The sequence below is a fragment of the Caretta caretta genome, chromosome 6 (genome assembly GCF_965140235.1).
Source record: "Caretta caretta isolate rCarCar2 chromosome 6, rCarCar1.hap1, whole genome shotgun sequence".
NCBI classification, from domain to species: Eukaryota; Metazoa; Chordata; order Testudines; family Cheloniidae; genus Caretta; species Caretta caretta.
Window position 1 is genome coordinate 89,387,645 of NC_134211.1, and position 18,263 is coordinate 89,405,907.

Consider the following 18,263-nt stretch of genomic DNA (forward strand, 5'->3'; position numbering starts at 1 on the left):
GCTCTATTTCTGATCCTGAACCACTGGAAGGGTTCCAGCCCAGCAGGAACTTTGTAGCCTGACTTTCACTGAAATTGAGAATTTTTTTGTAAAGCAACAAATTGAGCTGAAAACCAAATGTGCTTGTGAAGGGCTCAAGGAGCAGTAGCTGAGGGGGAGGTGAATGTGTACTTTAGAATGACACGAGAGTTCCAGTAATGTCTGAGCTGGCAGCTGAACCTCATAATGTCTGACAGTGGGCTGCCTTCCTGCCATCTGAGCTCACTGAACTCCAGAGTTTGCAGTGCCCCCTCCTTCAGTAGCCCTGCTTGCTAATTAGCACTGGCTCCGCTGGGATATTTACCTTTTCTCTGCTGGATTCCTGTGGTTTCCAAAGAATTCAGGTGCTCCCTGCGAGCCAAGGAATTCACATTACCTCACAGGATGTGCTGTGGCCAGAGCCTGCTGCAGCAGCCCAGTCCCCCACGCCCCTAGTAACCCCTGCCTAGCAGGCCCTGGCTGTTTGGGGAGCATAATGAATTCCTGCAATGGATGGCTGGGGATCATTCTCATGATCCTTTCCCAGGCACCTCCATCCAGCATAGCGGCCATGGACAAGCGGATCCACTTGGGGGGTTAAGCTAGGGTTATCACCACTGGCTCATCACTTCTCTTACATTAGACTGGGGTTTTGAGCTTAAAGAGAGGAAGGATGGTCTTGTGGTAAAAGCACAGTATTCTGAGTCGGGTGGCTTGGATTCTACTGCCTGGTTAGCCATTTGCTGAGTCTCTTGGGCAGCTCACTTCCCTGATTGTGCCTGAGTGTCCTCCTCATGTAAAAAGAGATGAGGCCTAGTTCCATGCTATCTCTGTGGTGTTTGGGTAGGGAAGTCAAATAATGTTCTTGAAGCAGGGCCAGATGGTGCCCTTGGCTACATCCATACAGCTCCCATAGGAATTAGAGAGGCACTGTGATGATAGGGTTTGTGGGCTGGGACTCCACAGTTAGAGCTGCATACTCCCACAGATAACAGTAGCAGCTCTGCTGAAGCTTAGGAGAAGTCTTGTCAAAGAATAATAAAGTGGAAAATGGCTCTTACACAGTAACTGTTTATGCTATAGTGATTGTTACTTTAGCATTTCACCATTGGGCAGTAAGAAGGCTGAGGGGTCCCACTAAGTCTAACTGTGTGACCTCCGTTTCTTCTCTTGTCTCCTTCCGCCTTTGGCACTTGGAGAGCCTTAAAGGAAAGGAGCTATCAGACCATCTTGTTCTACCCATTGGACTCTGCTCTTTGTTTTCTCTCCTTTTGCTTACTCTACTGTGGTGTTTTTCTTCTTGCATCTTTCTCCCTTCCTCCTATCCCCACCTTTTTGGGCATCAGCAGATGCCTTATGCATGGAAGGGGCTGCAAAAGGCAACTGGCTAAGATTGCATTACGCTATTCCCTTTCCAACAGGCTCCATGTGTTGAATTCTCAGAAAAGGAGCTGGACTAGTCTTAGGTTAGCTTCTCTTCACTGCAGATGTTCATTATACCCACAAAATACTCTTAATGGTAGGATGCAAGTTTGAAACCCGTTAGCTTGTTCCTGCATCTTTTCACAAGAGACCCTATTTCCTGCACCTGTTGGTTTCGCAAAAACTGGGGCAGAACTTTGAATTCCATGCATTTTGGCTTTTCCTATTACTCTATTGCGCTAAGAGCATTTGAATAGATTCATCTGGCTTTTGGCAAAGGAACTCCGCCATATAGTGTCATCTGCACCAATGTGCTAATGGGGTTAACAGCTCAACTTCTACTGCTGCACCTACCTGGTATACTGCTCCACTGCTTGTTTTGCTGTGGAGATAATTGATATCACAGGCAGGGAACTGGTCTGTGATTGAGGAGCAGGGGCAGGAACAGAGGCAAGACCCTGGACCAGTGTTGTGCTCCCATTCTGTATGGGATAGAACTCCCTAGCTGCACTTTGGGGCTGCAGCCTTTGTACTGCATAAGGGTGAAAATATTTGTAACCTCTTTCCACCAGTTCTTAGCCCATGGAGCAGCTTTCTCGGGGCATCATGTTGATGTCTCTCTGTCCTGGTTTAGCAGCAGCTCATGGCAACTGGCTGAGACAAGGGTTCCCAGGTGTCCGGTTTTTGACCGAGCATCGGCTCTGCAGCTCCCATTGGCCAGGAACCATGGCCAATGGGAGCTGTGGGGCTGGTGCCTGTTGGGGCAGGCAACGCACAGGGCCCTCTGGCTCCTGCACCTAGGAGTTGGACTTCCAGGCGCAATGTGAAGCCAGGGCAGGCAGGGAGTCTGCCTTAGCCTTGCTGTGCTGCCAACTGGGAGCTGCCTGAGGTAAGTGCTGCCCGGCTGGGCCCTCACTCTGCACGCCAACCCTCTGCCCCAGCCCTGAGCCCCCTCCTGCACCCCACACCCCTCATCCCCTTCTGCACCCCTGCCCCAGCCTGTTGAAAGTGAGTGAGGGTGGGGGAGAGCGAGCAATGGAGGGACAGGGGAGTGGAATGAGCCGGGGAAGGGATGGGGCAAGGATGTTCAGTTTTGTGCGATTAGGAAGTTGGCATTTGTATTAAACAGTAAGTCTTGAAAGAGTAAAGACTAGGGAAGGTGCAAGTGGCTTTCCGTTTAGTCTTAGTGCCCTAAGCAGGGAGCCCTTGACAGTCCAGTGGAGCCAAGAGCAGCTGTGAAGGGTAAAGAGGGAGATTCCAGAATTAGAGGTAGGGATACTTAGATCCAGAAAGTTGGTTTAGATCAGTGGTTCTCAACCAGGGGTCCAGGGCCACTGGGGGGCTGTGAGCAGGTTTCAGGGGGTCCCCCAAGCAGGGCCAGCATTAGACTTGCTGGGGTGCGGGGCAGAAAGCCAAAGCCCGACCACATGGTGCTGAAGCCTGGGGCTCCGAGCCCTGCCACCCTGACTCGGGGCTGAAACTGAATCCTGAGCAACTCCCTGTGGTGTGGAGCCCCGCAACTGCCCTGCTTGCTACCCCCAAATGCTGGTCCTGGCTTTTATATGCAGAAAAACAGTTGTTGTGGCACAGCTGGGTGTGGAGTTTTTATAGCATAGTGGGAGGAGGGAGGGCTCAGAAAGAGAGGTGAGAACCCCTGGTTTAGATGGCTTTTGTGTACAGGTAGGGAAAAACCATTGCTCAGTTGTGTCTTGTGCTTTTCTATAGCACCCATGCAGGTAAAGAGGAATTAACTATACTGCTTCCCCCCCACATCTGCTAACAGGCCCTTTGTCCTTTCGTCCTTCTCTCCCAGGCTCTCCTTTGGGTCCTGATTAATTACCCTGTAGTTGCCAAGTTTACATATGACAGTAAACTTCACCTTATGGTTAATATACCCTTCCCTAAGCAGTGCGAGTAGAAGACCTGGAGCTGTACAAAACCTTGGAAGGATGGGGTTTTGGACTGATATCTGCAGGATTGGGGTTAGGGCTGCACAGCGACAAGCCCTGGAAATGGGAGTAAGTTATTGGGGAACAATATTACTGTGTTTTCTCTGTGTCTGACACAAGCAGTGGGTAGCACTAAGTATGGGAAGGGGATTTTACAGCCATGCTACTTCTGGCTGTGATTCTGTCAGATTTCACAAGTACAGTTGACCCCAGATTCCTGTTGGATGGGTGACCTCTCTTGAAAACTCAGGGTTCTTCGTGAAAGTGTTGATGATTTTTTTGGGATGCTTTACCACTCAAGTCAGTACTAAACCCAATGCGTCAGTGTGGCATGAAGGAGTGCTGTGCTATTGGAGTTAGTGTCTCTTTGCTTTGTCACCTTTCTTGCTTCTAGATACTGTTGATGAATTCCCTAGAAGTTTCTGTTATGAATTTTGGGGGAAAATAAATATAGTCATGTCATAAGGTCATAACACTCTTTCCATTCCACTAGTGTCTTAGGCTGTTAAGCAGCAGTTACTAAAGTTAGACATTTTTAAATAAGCATGTTCAGATAACTTGCATCCAAGAGTTTTATAAGAGTTGGTTGAGGAGCTCACTGGAGCAATAATGCTGATTTTCAATAAAACTTGGAGAAGTTCCAGAAGACAGACAAACAAAGTTAATGTTATGCCAATATTTCAAAAGGGTTAACAGAATGATGGGCTAATTATAGGCCTGTCAGTCTGACATTGATCCTGGGCAAGATAATGGAGAGGCAGATATGGGGCTCCTTTAATAAAGAAATAAAGGAGGGTAATATAATACCCATCAATATGGGTTTATGGAAAATAAATCCTGTCAAACTAGCTTGAGATGTTTTTATGAGATTCCAAGTTTGATAAAAGTGAACAGTGTTGATCTAATATACTTTTAAACTTCTGCATGGCATTTGGCTTGGTACTGCAAGACCTTTTGATTAGAACACGAGAGAGAGAGAGAGAGAGAGAATCTACATGGCACACATTAAATGGATTAAAAGCTAGCTGGTAGGTCTTGATGGAGTTATCAAATGGATGTGTTTTTAATGGAGTCCTGCAGGGATTGGTTCTTGGCCCGACAGTATTTAACATTTTTTTTAGCAATGACTCAGAAGAAAACATAAAATCATCACTGATAAAGTTTTCAGATGACCTCAAAATTGGGAGAGTGGTAAATAATGTAGAGGACAGGTCATTAATATGGAGCAATCTGGATCACTTGATAAACTGGGTGTGAGCAAACAATATACATTTTTATATAGCTAAATAGAAATGTGTATATATCTAGGAACAAAGAATGTAGGCCATACTTAGAAGATGGGAGAGACCCTATCCTGGGATGCAGTGACTCTCTGAAAAAGATCTGAGTGTTGTGGAGGTGAACCAGCTAAATGTGAGCTCCTGGTGCAATGCTTTGGCCAAAAGGGCCTGTGCTATCCTACATGCACAAACAGGGAATCTCAAGTCAGAGTGGAGGTAATTTTATCTCTGTATTTGGCACTGGTGCTACCACTCCTGGAGTACTGTGTCCAGTTCTGGCATCCACAATTCAAGAACAATGCTGATAAGTCAGAATTCAGAGACGAGCCACAAGAATTATCTAAAGGATTGGAAAACAAGCCTTGGAGTCAATGACTCAAGGAGCTCCTTCTGTTTAGCTTGACAAAGAGAAGATTAAGGGGTGACTTGATTATGTCTGTAAGTATCTGTATGGGCAACAAATATTTGATTATAGGCTCTTCAGTGTAGCAGAGAAAGATACAACGTTGAAGCTGAAATTAGACAAATTCAGACAGGAAAGAAAGTGTAAATGTTTAACATTGACGATAATTAGCAATTGGAATAATTTACCCAATGTCATGGTTGATCTCAGTCACTGGCAATTTTTAAATCAAAATTGTTTTTCTAAATATACTTCTAAAAGGTATGCTCTAAATTTATTTTTGGAGAATTTTTATGGTCTGTTATATAGGAGTTCAGATTAGATGATCACAATGATCCCTTCTGGTCTTGGAATCTATGAACCTATACCTTGGCTCTTTCATTTGTGACCCCAGGTCACTTTCTACAAGAGTTGGTATTGTGGGGGAAAGTACTGTTGACCTGACCCCATCCCATCCTGTGACAAGATCTATGCACTATATGCAAGAGGCCTACAGGCCTGCATCCTGTAAGACTTAGCTTAAGCTAAGAGCATTTGCATATGCTGGGCCATGGTATTTTGACCCAGATAATGAACTAGGCCAACCTCTAGCCTAACTGAAGTCCCTAGCTGTCCGTTATATGTACACCCCTCCCCCCAAACCTGCAAAGGCTCCTAGACAAAACGCAGCCACAAGCAAACTGCAGATCTTGATAATAACTAAGTGCGTTAGCACAGTGCTAATTATGAAACTGTTTATTTTAGCTCCTTATAAGGCTTTATTAACAATGCTTGAGTAATTAAAAAAAATTAAGGAAATGTATCATTTGACTTGGATGTAAAAACTATATAAGACTGGTATTATAGGGGCAGGACAGAGAGACCGGGGTGGTACCTGCATGTGACCATCTCTATCTCCCTCTCCCTGCATGCTTGTATTCAATAAAAGGACCTCCGGCTGTTTGAACGAAACAGATGGTGTGACTCGTTTTCCACAACAGTATAATAACCTTTGTGTCCTGCCCATATTCCAGCCAGGGAAATTGCATTCTATTTAAATCCCCCTTCATTTTCAGGTGGATAGATTTATTTCACCTACTGTTGAGCAGTGCTGTTAAACTGCCACCAATTCTGTCCTCAAGATGTCTGCATTTCATTGGTGGAGAGAGATTATTTTTTTGTATGTACAGAGTTGTAGTGCACTTTGAGATCGCTCTGAGGTGAAAGACACTAATAAAATGTAAGTTTTCTATTACTAAATTGTGCTTGGAATCTGGAACTGGGGCTATCCAGGAAATGGTGAAGCCCTCTAGGGAAGGGAGAAGTTGCAAGAGTGGGAGATAAAATGCTTGGGTTTGGAAGTACTGAGAACACAGTAATCTCTGTGACCAGCAGTGGTTAGTATCACATAGCTGATTGTGGATAGTGTGGGAACTGAATCCCTCTCCTCTGTGGAAGGTGGCAGTTTCAAGCCCCTGGGGAAAAATAGAGCATAGTGTTTTTTTCTGAAATTGCTTTGTCTCTATTTACAAGTCGTGGGATGGCCTACTTGCTAGCACACTACAGTTGTACCCCCTTTCCCATTTGTATTACTGTCCTATTTCTCACCTCTTTTTCCCCCATATAGCTGCCCTGGTTTTCCGATTTCTCTGTGCTACGTATGTGATGCCTCAGGTTCTGAATGCACTCATGAGTGGGGTTTTTTTTAAACATGTATACATACAGTGATGTGGCTACAAAAATGGTCAGTGAGATGTTTTGGGTGGGCTTTGTACACAGAGGCATCACAGCCAGAAAAGGGAGAATAGTTACTCTGACTCTAAGGCCACCATACCTGATAATGCTGCTGTTAGAACTGGGTATCTCATTACCAGAGTGATACTTGGACACAAGCTGCAGAAATGATCAAGGGGTTGGAGGAAAGAATGAACTCTATACAGGATGGTTAAGATGGCAGAGCTGGGAATGTCATAACCAACAAACATTTGCGATATATTCCTAGACATAAACTTTTAAAATGGAGTTAAAATAGAGAGTACATTAGAGATGTTGTAATGATCCCAAATGTATTAAACTAAGGAAATCCATAGTTAGGGTTAAATATATGAAATCCAGTCATGTTAAAATATGGAAATATACATTGAAGATATCCAACCAATCTTAACTCTGCCCTACCTCAGGTCCTCCAACTTCCTCTGTAGATAAAGCTAACTGGAATCTTTTGCATGGATTACATCTAAACTTTTTATGATTAATGCTAACTTTGCCCTTTGCTATTCTTTATAACTTAATGTTTATCCTTCAGCAGGAACTTTAACTCTGCCCTGGAATGACACCATGAGGGGGAGACAAATGAAAAAAATCTGTTTTAACAAATCAGTTTCCACAAACACTAAAATGCCTTAATCACGATTGTGTAGTTTTTATAGAGAGTCAATACTCTGTCCCATTGACAGAGAGACACCCTTCTCAAAATGGCCACCAACTGAGGGCAGTCACGCTGAGAACAATGGGAGATGGCAGCCATTTTGAAAGAGGGCAGCCTGTTTCAGCCTCTCTGAAAGAAGCTTTCACTTATGGAAAAATAACAGGGGGAATGACCATTAATAAAATTAAAGGGTGGCACACTTTATTGCTTCTTTAGGCCGAGTTCATTGAACACATGCCCGGGGCTTGTTGCATTCCCTGGCCACAAGCTCCCTGTGTGACTGTCCATTCCCTTGTATTTCAGGTCCCTCCCTCTTTCCTCTGATCCCCGGGCTCTGTGTGCTTCCCTCTTACCCCCAACTTTCTTAGGGTATGTCTTCACTAGGAAGGCTGCAGCTGTGCTGCTATAGTGCTTCACTGTAACCACTCACTACAGCAACAGAATCCCATTTCTGTAATTAATCCATCTCCACGAGAGGTGTACCTACTTTGACAGAAGAATTCTTTCATTGATCTAGCACTGTCTACACCAGGGGTTAGGTCAGCTTAACTATGTTGCTCAGGGATGTGAGTTTTTCACACGCTGAGTGATGAAGCTGGGTCGACTTAACTTTTTAGTGTAGACCTGGGCATATTCTTCCAGTTTGTTTGTGCCTTTCTCGCTCATGGTGTCAACACTTTTTTAAACTATTGGTGGAGATGGAAAGAGCTAAAATGGTGGGTATTATGCTTGAATGTGTTAATGGCTGCCATCAACCAACAATTACAGAGGCAGTTGAATCTGGTAGCTCTGCTAACAAACGGCTCATTGTGTCCCACATTTTCCCCCTTTTGTTTTTTTTCTAGCTTTCACCAAAATCAGCAGGGTTCCCTGAAATTTGGAATTGATCAGATAGAGTGTTCAAAATTTATTATATTACAGCCACACTGAGAGATGCTATCAAGTTGCATGTAAGGCCTTGCATGCTCCACAAGAACAACCCCCAAACCAATCTAACACAGACAAGGTTTCAGTGCGTGTAGGGAGCCTGCTCAGATTAGAGGTCTGGAAAAGTATGACACTGAGTGCTGTGTTTCTTAAATGGCCCATTTTAGTTGTTTTTAAGTCCTAAATAAACCATTTTAGGGCTTGTCTACACTTACAATGCTGAAGTGGTGTAGCTGCACCACTGTAGCACTTAGTGAAGACACTATCTATGTCAACAGGAGAGCTTCTCCCATCGGCGTAGGATCTCCACCTCACCGAGAGGCGGTAGCTATGTTGATGGGAGAAGCTCTCCCATAAACATAGTGCTGTCAAAACCGGAGTTAGGTTGGTATAACTACATTGCTTAGGAGTGTGGATTTCCACACCCCTGAGAAACAGTTATAATGATGTAAGTTGGTAGTGTAAACCAAGCCTTAGTTTTAAACTCGTATAGAAAAATAATTCCATGCACAGTATTAGTGCTGTCACTTTCGGGAGGATATGCTATATTTTTCATGCATAAGAGATTGGATCCCTGTTTTAAATTCACACCTTAAATACAGACTTGCTACCAACACCTCCATAATAAAGCCACGGGTGGGAAGGAGAGGGTTAGGAGTAGTATCTCTGTAATGAGGAGGAATGGGATGAAATTAAGTAGTAGTCAGTTTAAACTGACTAGAAGCAAAACTTCTTGGCAGTCGGATATATGGTATTGGGTGTGAAATAATCTCTTGGAGGAAGGAGTGGTAGCACCTTCCTTTGGGACACTGGAAACCAGACTGGACACAGCTCTGGGAAATAGATTGTAATTGTTCTTTAGTGGTTTGCATTAGATGGTACTTAATTTAGGTCTTTTACATCTGTAATTGCAGTGATTGAGTTGTCTGCCTAATAAGTCCTATCTAGCAAGCTGCTTGCCTTCCCCAGAAAGTGTAGCTTGAATTTTTTGTCCTTGTTTTAGGTTTGCAACTGTGAGATATGACCAGGGAACCAAGAACATTAAAAACCAGTTCATGCATCTGACCAACTACAGTGTCAACAAGAAGAGTGGAGATTATGTCAGGTACTTAGAATTGCCAAAGAGATGAGAGGATGGGCTTCAGTTCTTGGAGGCGGAACCAAATTCACACCAGGGTGGGGGCGCAAATTTGTACAACTGCATCTAAGTATGGCTTTGAAAGGTCAAGTGGTGATCCTGAGGCACAGGCCAGTTATGTGAGCCCTGCTTCCTTGGTTTGTTTTAGCTGTGATGACCCTGAAGTGGAGGATTATGGGAACAAGTGGAGTATGAGTGCGATGCTGAGGTACCTGAAACAAGAAGGGAAAGACACAACGAGTGAGTAGAGATCCCCTTTGGTTCCTTCCTTGTGTCCTCAGCTGTGTCCACCAGCAAGAAATCCTAGGAAGAGCCCTACTCGGTTCCATCTCGGGCGGAGGGCAGGATTGTTCCCTGTGATATATTCTCTAGAGCTATGGCCAGCCCTAGTTCTTAGTGTTCCCAGCGGGGAGGACCCCAAACCGTCTCTTGCATGGAATATAGTTCAACAGACTGTCGGGATGTTTCCTGATATTCTTCCCAAGTTTCCCTTTCTTAATGTCATTCTGCTCCTCCTAGTTATAACTTCTGGTACCACCCTAAATGCTTCCCCTCCCTCCACGGCTCCCATGGCTTGTTCAGTCTGGTGAGTCATCAACCTCTTGAGAACCCTGCAATTTAATGAACGAATGACTGGTTACCTGAGTCGTTTTGAATGACTTTTCATGCCCCAGGTTTTTGCTGAGTTTTGTTTTCCATCTGAGTGCTTATGTTCTGTAGAACAGCTCCCTCTTCCACACCTTTGCCAGGTCTGCTTTGATGCATTTGCACAGCAAAATGCAATTTTCCCTTAAGGGACAACTTGCCTGATACTGAGTCCTTAGCCAAATAGTGTTACTATGTCCATCCTATAAGTATTACCGGGGAACTTAGAGGATGGAGGAAAGGATTTGAATCAAACTTCTAAGTGAAACTAAGCCTTTCCCAATTTTATGTGCATGGTTATGCAGTCACTTGTGCTCACTTGCACAAATTAATGTTCTCTCAGTTGCACACATGATTAGATATTGATACAGATCATTAGAACATTCAGTTATACATTATAATGTCCCATGTAAAGTGATAAATTCTCCTAAATAAGCCAACCATTGAGAGAAATTAGGAAGACATTCCAATGAATTGGTTATTCCATAATTGTTCAGCTAGAGCTTTCTTGCTGATGCTGGTGTCAGACAGAATGCTGGGCTAAGAACACCAGTCTGATCTGAGACAGCAGTTCCTGTATTCTTATGCATGTGCAGGAACACTTGTGTACACCTGCCTATCCACTCATGTGCACACATCCATGCTTCCTCTTGTACAGATGCTCAAACTTGCATGCCTACTTGTGCTTACCTAGGCATATGCACACGTGTTCCCCCAAGTAGGAAAATAGTAATTGCAGTACTAAATTAGACCAGAGGTTTATCTAGTTCAGTGGCCAGTATCAAAAGGGAGTTGCCAACAAAGAAAGTTGTGTTTTTTTTGTTTGTTTTTTCCTAACCCCCATTAGTTTGGCTTGAGCACTAGAGTTTCTCTAACACTCTCGATTAGTTAATCCTTAAAACTCAGCGGGTGGGTGGGTGGGTGATCACTCATGCTAAATTGTGCTGTCATGCATGCGACATTCTCCTGCTTATGCTTGCTTGCATTTGTTCTTGCACTCCTGTGAGAATTCACTTGAGTGCTCCTGCCCTGGGGTATTTGTGTTCATGTATGCACTCATGATCTCTTGCTCCTCTGGGTGTCCACATACACTCTCATTTGCTTGATGTTACCCGTGGGGTCACCCATGCTCAGATTCACATGCAAACCCAGGAGAGCATTTGCACATGAGTTCAATCCCTGCTTCACATTTTGTTTTTGTTTTTGTTCCCCCCTCTCACAGCACTGATGGCCAGTGTGGAGGACCTGATTATTAAGACCATTATTTCTGCTGAGCTGGCCATTGCCACAGCCTGTAAAACCTTTCTTCCACACCGTGGCAGCTGCTTTGGTAAGGAGCCCGGGGATTGTCTTAACACATGGGGCTGTTGCAGGTTCCCTTTTCTCCTGGGTGTCTGTTACCTGCTGCTTCTAGCCCAGGTGTTGTGTGGAAAAACTTGGACTCCATATTGGGCTAGCAACAGAGGGAAATTTGGGTTTGGCTCTCTGTGCAGCCATCCCAGACTGTGGGATTGACCCCAGAGTCACTGTCACACATAGGGGGGTCCTATGATGGGAGGGGTGCTGGATTCTATGATGAGAGGAACAGGGCTACAGTTCAGAGGGAACCTATAGGGTGTTGGGCATACTGGAGTTACTGGCCCATTAGTTGTCCTGGAAAGGGTGATAGGTTGAGCACGCATTGAGATTGGTCCCTAGAAGGAAGGCTTGTTGCATATGAGTGTTGATGATGCCTGCTGGGCTTGCTTTTGTGTGACTGTACCACATGGCGGCGGCAGAGCCTACCTCTGGCTGAGGCTGTATACAGAGCTATGTGTTGGCAATGGGAAGGGGAAGCTTGGAACAGTTCCAAAAAGCGGCGGCTGGTACCAGTGCATGCCTCCTCCTGCTTTCCAATGGCAGCTCCTCAGCCTTCCCTGAGGTGGCCTCCTCCTGCTTCCAGCTGCTCTCTGCAAACACAGAAGGCAGGAGTCCCAGAATAGAAGATTGCTGAGTGCAGAATCAGTCTTATGCTCAGTCAGTGCTTGCACTAAAGGCTACTAGTAGCTTAGGCTGCCCTGTGTTCAGGGACCCAGGGGAATAGGCTGTCTGAGCACAGCCATGACACGTAAATCCCTTCTGCTGTGGGATTCTTGAAGGTTGGCAGCACTACATATATCTCCATGAGTGTAATGTTAATGCTGCCCATTTTGGATCCTGTGAGCTGACAGGATAGTGAGGGACCCAGGGAGGAGGTATGCCTGGGCATGTATGGTATCAGGTGGCAGGCTACCTCTGAAAGCTGGCCAGCTTGCAGGGTCTTTGCTTTTCTGTGTAGCTTTGATCCCTTCTTTCAGAGTCACCGAAACTCTTGGAACTGATTGGAAACTTAGCAGTCAGATGGAATTGTTTTTAGTAAAGTAGCAGTTTAGCACCTACTCCAAAAATATCAACAGCCCAATAGAGACCTGACCATCTCCCCTGTGTTTCTCCCTCCTCTTCCTCCCCCCCCCCCCGCCCCATCTCAGCCCCTGTCTTAAGTTTACTCTGACCAGCTTGTGGAGAGGCTCTCATACTCTGTATGTCCTCTGTGCTGGGTCTGGCTTTGAGGTTATCCTACTTCCTGTTGCCCCCCAGGATTGGATTTAATCACCCTCTTGGTTGCCCCCTCCTCCCGCCACCTTCCACGGGGCTGCTGTCCCACAAACCAATTTCCATTCCATTTGTTTGAATATAAACATGAATTAAGAGCTTCCCAGGAAAGAGTTTAAGCAGGAGCCATGCTGCTTCCCAAGGGAGCCAGAGGCATTCCTGGAGTGCCGTACTTGCTGCCACCTTCCCTCCCCCCTCTCAGCCAAGTGGTTGGTCATGGTCCTGAGGACCCTGAGCTGCGCCTTGCCTTCCTCCATTGCCCAATCTTCATCCCAGTGCCCTGGTCTCACCCTTTGACGCCCTGCCCCTGCTATTTGTTTACAACAAGGACACTTGCCAGCTAGGGATGTTCAAGATAGCTGACTCTGCAGTCACAAATATTAGTGAGAAAACTGAATGAGACCTAAATGGCAGAAGGTGGAATCCTTTGGAGGCTATTTTCTCTCTGTTCCTTCCTCTGCTTTGGTAGCAAACAATGCAGCCTTGAAATGACGTGCTGGGAGGTATGGCCTATCCAAAACACAGGTTCAGTCAGGCCTGTCTATTTGATCTTTGTACCTTACTGGTGTTTCTCCATGATCTCTCTAGTCAGGTCATACTACAGAACCTTGTTCTCTCCTCTGTTGGGATGTGGGAGAGGCTGGCTTCCCCTGTGCTCCTGGCCCAATCTTTCACGGTGGAGGAGATACAAGTCTTCCCCCATACCATCCTGGTTCTCATATGCTCTTTCTGTAGGTTAGACGCTATCTCTCCTCTTCTGCCTGGTTGGGATACTGCTGGGGACTTTAGGAGAATGTTGGTAATGAATGTGGCAGTAGCTGGCCAGCCTGCAGAGTCCTAACCTCAACCAGTCCTACAGATCTTCTGCCTACTCTTGAGCAGTTTCACTGACAGGCCTGCAGTTCAGCATAGAAGAACGTTGTAGGGGGCTGTATAAATTTTATGGCTGCCATGTTTGTGCATGGGGGTGGGGGAGCACAAAGCTCTGAGAACTTGTTGCTTTGATCCGTGCAGCTGCCAGTTGATGCTCCTGCTGGCTGTGGCTTGTGGTTTCTAAATGGCTCTTAATTCATTAAAATTAGGCTGCAAGTGAAATTCTTAGCTTGTTGTTCTCAGGGAGACTAAGCTGTGGGGGTCAGACCTGATACAGCTGCCTGAACTTGTTCACCAGCTAAACTATGAAGCCTGAGCCCATGTCAGTGGCTGCCCCAGATTGTTCCCTAAGAAGACTTCTCTTGTAATGGAATTGGTCTGACTTTAGAAACATGCTTATAAGAGGAATCTCGTTTTCTGGGGCATTTGCACCTTTTCACTGCACCTACTCTAGAAAGACCCACACAAGGTGGCAAGCTTGGTTTCCTTCGGAAGCCCTTTCCCTGGTGGTGAGGACTCCTCTGCCTAATCAAGTTCTTGGTTTTCTAGCCCCTTCATCCTGAAGGATCCCAAAACACTACACAAACAGTTGCTTTCCCTTACACTAAAATGCATCCTTTTCTGGGATGGGATGTGACAGCTGTTCAAGAGTGCACAGCAGTGCTCCAAAACTTTAAGGCAGGAAGTGAAGAAAAAAATTATATCCAATCAAAATTGCAGGGGGAATTTAGGGGCAGAAGTAGTTACTTGTGTTAGAATTTGGCCAGAATCCCAGGACTAACTCAGCTACAGTTAAAAGAATCATAGGATCCTAAATGACCACAAATGGTCAGGCCCTTGATTTTGTCTCATTCCAAAGTCAGCATTTCAAAGTGTAAATATAGTGACCACTGTCATCCCATTGGGGCATTGCTTTGGATTTAGAACCGGCAGGGAGAATGCCACCTACTTAAATCACCAGCACCACTTTCTGAAGCACCCTGAATTTTCTGTGGGTGTGGGGGGGGGGGGTCTCTCATTGAAGCAATGACCTGGTTTGACCCTATGTAGCTTGAGAAATGTGACTGAATCACAGGCCTAGGTGGTCTAGCTGCAGACATTATATATACATTTTCACTAAGCATTCATTTGGCAGGCAGTCTGGAAAATGCCAGTATTCTAAGGTCAAAGCAATACAGTCCCTGCTTTCAGGGAGAAGATGTCCTGCTCCTTGGAGGTAATAGAGGAAATGGACACACCCTCCTTTCCCCATTCCAAAAAGGCAGAGGAGTAAGGTCAAACTAGCATCACATGGAAGCAGATGTAATCTGGAGATAAGGGGTGAAGGTGTTAGATCCTCTATAGGGAGGAAACTAACAAGTTGACCGGTGCTTTGTGCAGGCTCTGGGAAAGCTGCAGGATACAGGCTCTGACAGCAACAGGTTAACTCTGAGGGAGGATGGGATAGTACTTTGGATAGGCCTTTGCAGAGGTGATTCAGTATGAGGAGGCAGTGGCTTTGGAGTGCCTGGGTTCAAGCCAATTAAAGGCATCCATTGTTTGTTTTTGCCTCCTAGAGTCTGGGCTTCTGGGTGGGCTAAGAAAGGCCCCGGTGTTGTGCTGAGGCCCACTTTGAAGCAAACCTAACCTTTCCCCAGGGTGGTTGGTGGGGGATGGTGTGAAGGCTGCAAGGCTCCATTGCTACAACCCTTCTCTGCACTCATTGAAACAGCCTGAAGAAGAGGCAATATAGTGGGTCCCTGCTCACTATTGGCAGAGATCAATCCAGCAGCTAGGATGTTGCATTCTTTCCACTCTCAAAGGCGAAGGCCAGAATACTCAGGATATTTCTTGATCTTGGCAGGACAATGATAGGGTGTCTTAATCCTAGGGCTGAATTGCTCAGAATAGTGCTGCTAGCAAGCTTTCATGGGACTGTCAAGGTGTGGTGTAGTAGAAACAAGACACTCATGCATGCTCTGTGATTCCACTCTAGAGCCATGCACTACTGGTTATCTCTACTGAGACTTAGTCTTATCATAAGCTCTCGATGGATATTACAGCTCTCTTGTCCATTGTTTGTGGGCATTACCACTCCCCGGATTGTAGTGTAGATTCTGCTGGGCATAATGGGTCTGCTTTCTTATGAGAACTTCTCACATAGATTCTCCTGGAATCTACTCCTGTTTGTTTCATACTTGAATCTGGAGAATTCTGGGTGGCTGAGTGATCAACTTGTCCATCCCACTATGACTAAATGGCATGAATACAGGCTTTTGAAGTGGAACCTAGTGGACTGGTCCCAGGTTTGTATGGAAGTGCAGGAGCTCCTGCCCCTCTCCCACAGACAACTTTGTTCTATTGTAGCAACTCGTGCTCCTATCAATGACCTTAATCTTTTTGGATGTAATACAGGACAGTGGTGCTATGTCCTTTGAAGTCTCCTGGCCGTTTTTCATCCCTTTGCTATCCAGTGATTTTCCAGGGATGCTATATGGAGATGGGGAATCTCTCTCTCTTTACACAGGACTTCAGAACAACTGTTTCTTGGAAGAAAGGGTATGCCATTTTCTAATAGTGGGTATGTAGAACTAATGTGATGTAATGAGACATAATCCTTCCCCTAAGCCCGTGGTCCCCAAACTTTTCAATGTTATGCCTCCCCTTACCCCTGTCTGCACTCCCCCCACCTCCACTGGGAGCCAGGGCTGTGCCACAGCTCTCAGTGGGGATGGGTAGGGGAGGGAGGTGGACAGGGGTAAGGGGGCCGCAGCTGGGGGCAGGTCTTGGGTCAGGAATGGGATCTCAGCCTGGGAATGGGGGGGGCAGGGCTGGAGGCAGGGCCAGGGCGGAGTGAAACTGGGTGGCACTGGCCTGGGCCTGCTGTGCACTGTGCCCCCCCCCAAGCATTCCTTTGTGCCCCCCAGTTTGGGGACCACTGTCCTGAGCACTGGATCGCACCACCCATGATCTTATTGCTGATAGATTGCCCTTCTGTGGTCTGCATCACAGGAATCCTGGCTGGTACTGCAGAGCTAGTGTATGTTCACCTTGCCCCCTAGAATACTCTGTCCATCACTGGTCTACAGATTAGTCATCACATATGGAGGTGGTGTAGCCACTCTTTCTCAGCTCAAATGCAGGCAGAGTTCATGCTAATCAAAATCCTTTGCATTAATCCACTTAATTTGTAAATTCAGACACAACACTAACCTGGAATCCTGCTGATCTTCCTCGATCTCCAGACACCAAAGGCCTCCTGAAAATAGAGATTTTTTTTTTCTATGAAGCAGTGAAGTTTACAAGCCTCTCTGTTGGCTTGTATCATCTGCCTGGATATTGACGCCTCTAATATGAGATGGTGCTGGGCAATCTTTTGTGTCCTTTACCTTAACTTTTTCACAGGTAATCTCCAGCCTCTTAGAGCCTGCCAGCCATACCCTGGACTGGATCCTCTGGCTGGATGCGCAAGAACTGTCTCCATATCAATCAGTTATACTGTAGTAGCCTCAAGGAGCTCCAGTCATGGAGCAGGTCCCTGTTGTGATAGATGCTGTACATAAACAGAACAAAAAGGCAGCCCCTGCCCTGAGGAATTTCTTGTCTAAGACAAGAGACAACAGATGGATACAGACATGCAAGGGCATGTAAGGAAACAATGAAACAATATTGGTCAGCATGAGTGGCTAGTCTTAGCACACCAGCAGCCTAACAGTTTGTCATGCTGTCTCAAGTAGGCCTGACCATGAGTTCCTATCATAGTGAAGACTGTCAAAAGCAGGGTAGACATCCTGAACTAGTGGTGTGTTCTGTAATTAGATTTCACCAAGCCAGTACCAAATGTGAACTCCTGGATCACTCTAATACCCTTATACTTTTTTCTCTCTCTCTTCTCTCTCCTCCCCCCCCTCCCCCCCCGACAAACTGAACTTACTTATAAATGGTCACTTATACCAAAAATCACAAATAATCCAGGTTACTTGCAGCCCCAGAGACCAGTCACTCACCTAGGTAGAATTGCGTTCTAGATCTCATACTGAAGATGACACTAGTAGCTAATTCTATAGTAAACTAACTATAGATTTATTAGCTAAGAAAAGGGAATAAGTTATTGAGAAATTAAAACGGATAAAATATATGTACAGGTTAAGAAATCTGTAATTCCAAAATGGTGACAAATGTAATAAATGGCCCATTTTCCAAAAGTCTTTTCAGGGTACCCAGATTGTCTGGGGGCATCATTGCTTTGCTTTGCATTTGGTATCCCTCCCTGTAAGAGTCCAAACAAGCCAGACATCTTTAGCTGAATCCATACTTGTAGCTTCTTTTTATAGAAAACAAGCTGATGGTCACCACCCACATGGGTTCTTTCTTTAAATGTACTCCTCTTGCTCTCTCCAGTCAGAGTCTTTGATCTCCAGTCATCACACACAATGACCACTTGCCTTCAAATGTGCAGGAATTAGTACTTTCCTGTTAAAATTCTTAATTTTCTTTATGCAAGGCTTTCTCATTTGATGGGTTATTTACTTAGGGGTATATACAATGTAAATTATCGCTATTACTTTATAACAGGCTACAGATAAGTGAA

General features: G+C 45.5%; 1 protein-coding gene across 10 annotated transcripts in view; it reads left to right on the plus strand.

The window, feature by feature from the left end:
• Positions 1-18,263, plus strand: part of TTLL5 (tubulin tyrosine ligase like 5) — a 216,119-nt gene that overhangs the window by 26,704 nt on the left and 171,152 nt on the right. For all 10 annotated transcript variants that reach the window (XR_012669002.1, XM_048855536.2, XM_048855538.2 and 7 more), the window contains 3 exons: positions 9,410-9,511; positions 9,693-9,784; positions 11,412-11,519. Coding sequence is in view for 9 of the 10 variants with exons in the window: in XM_048855536.2 (XP_048711493.1) it covers positions 9,410-9,511; positions 9,693-9,784; positions 11,412-11,519 (302 nt within the window). In the remaining variant the exon portion in view is untranslated. The remainder of the gene's footprint in view (positions 1-9,409; positions 9,512-9,692; positions 9,785-11,411; positions 11,520-18,263) is intronic.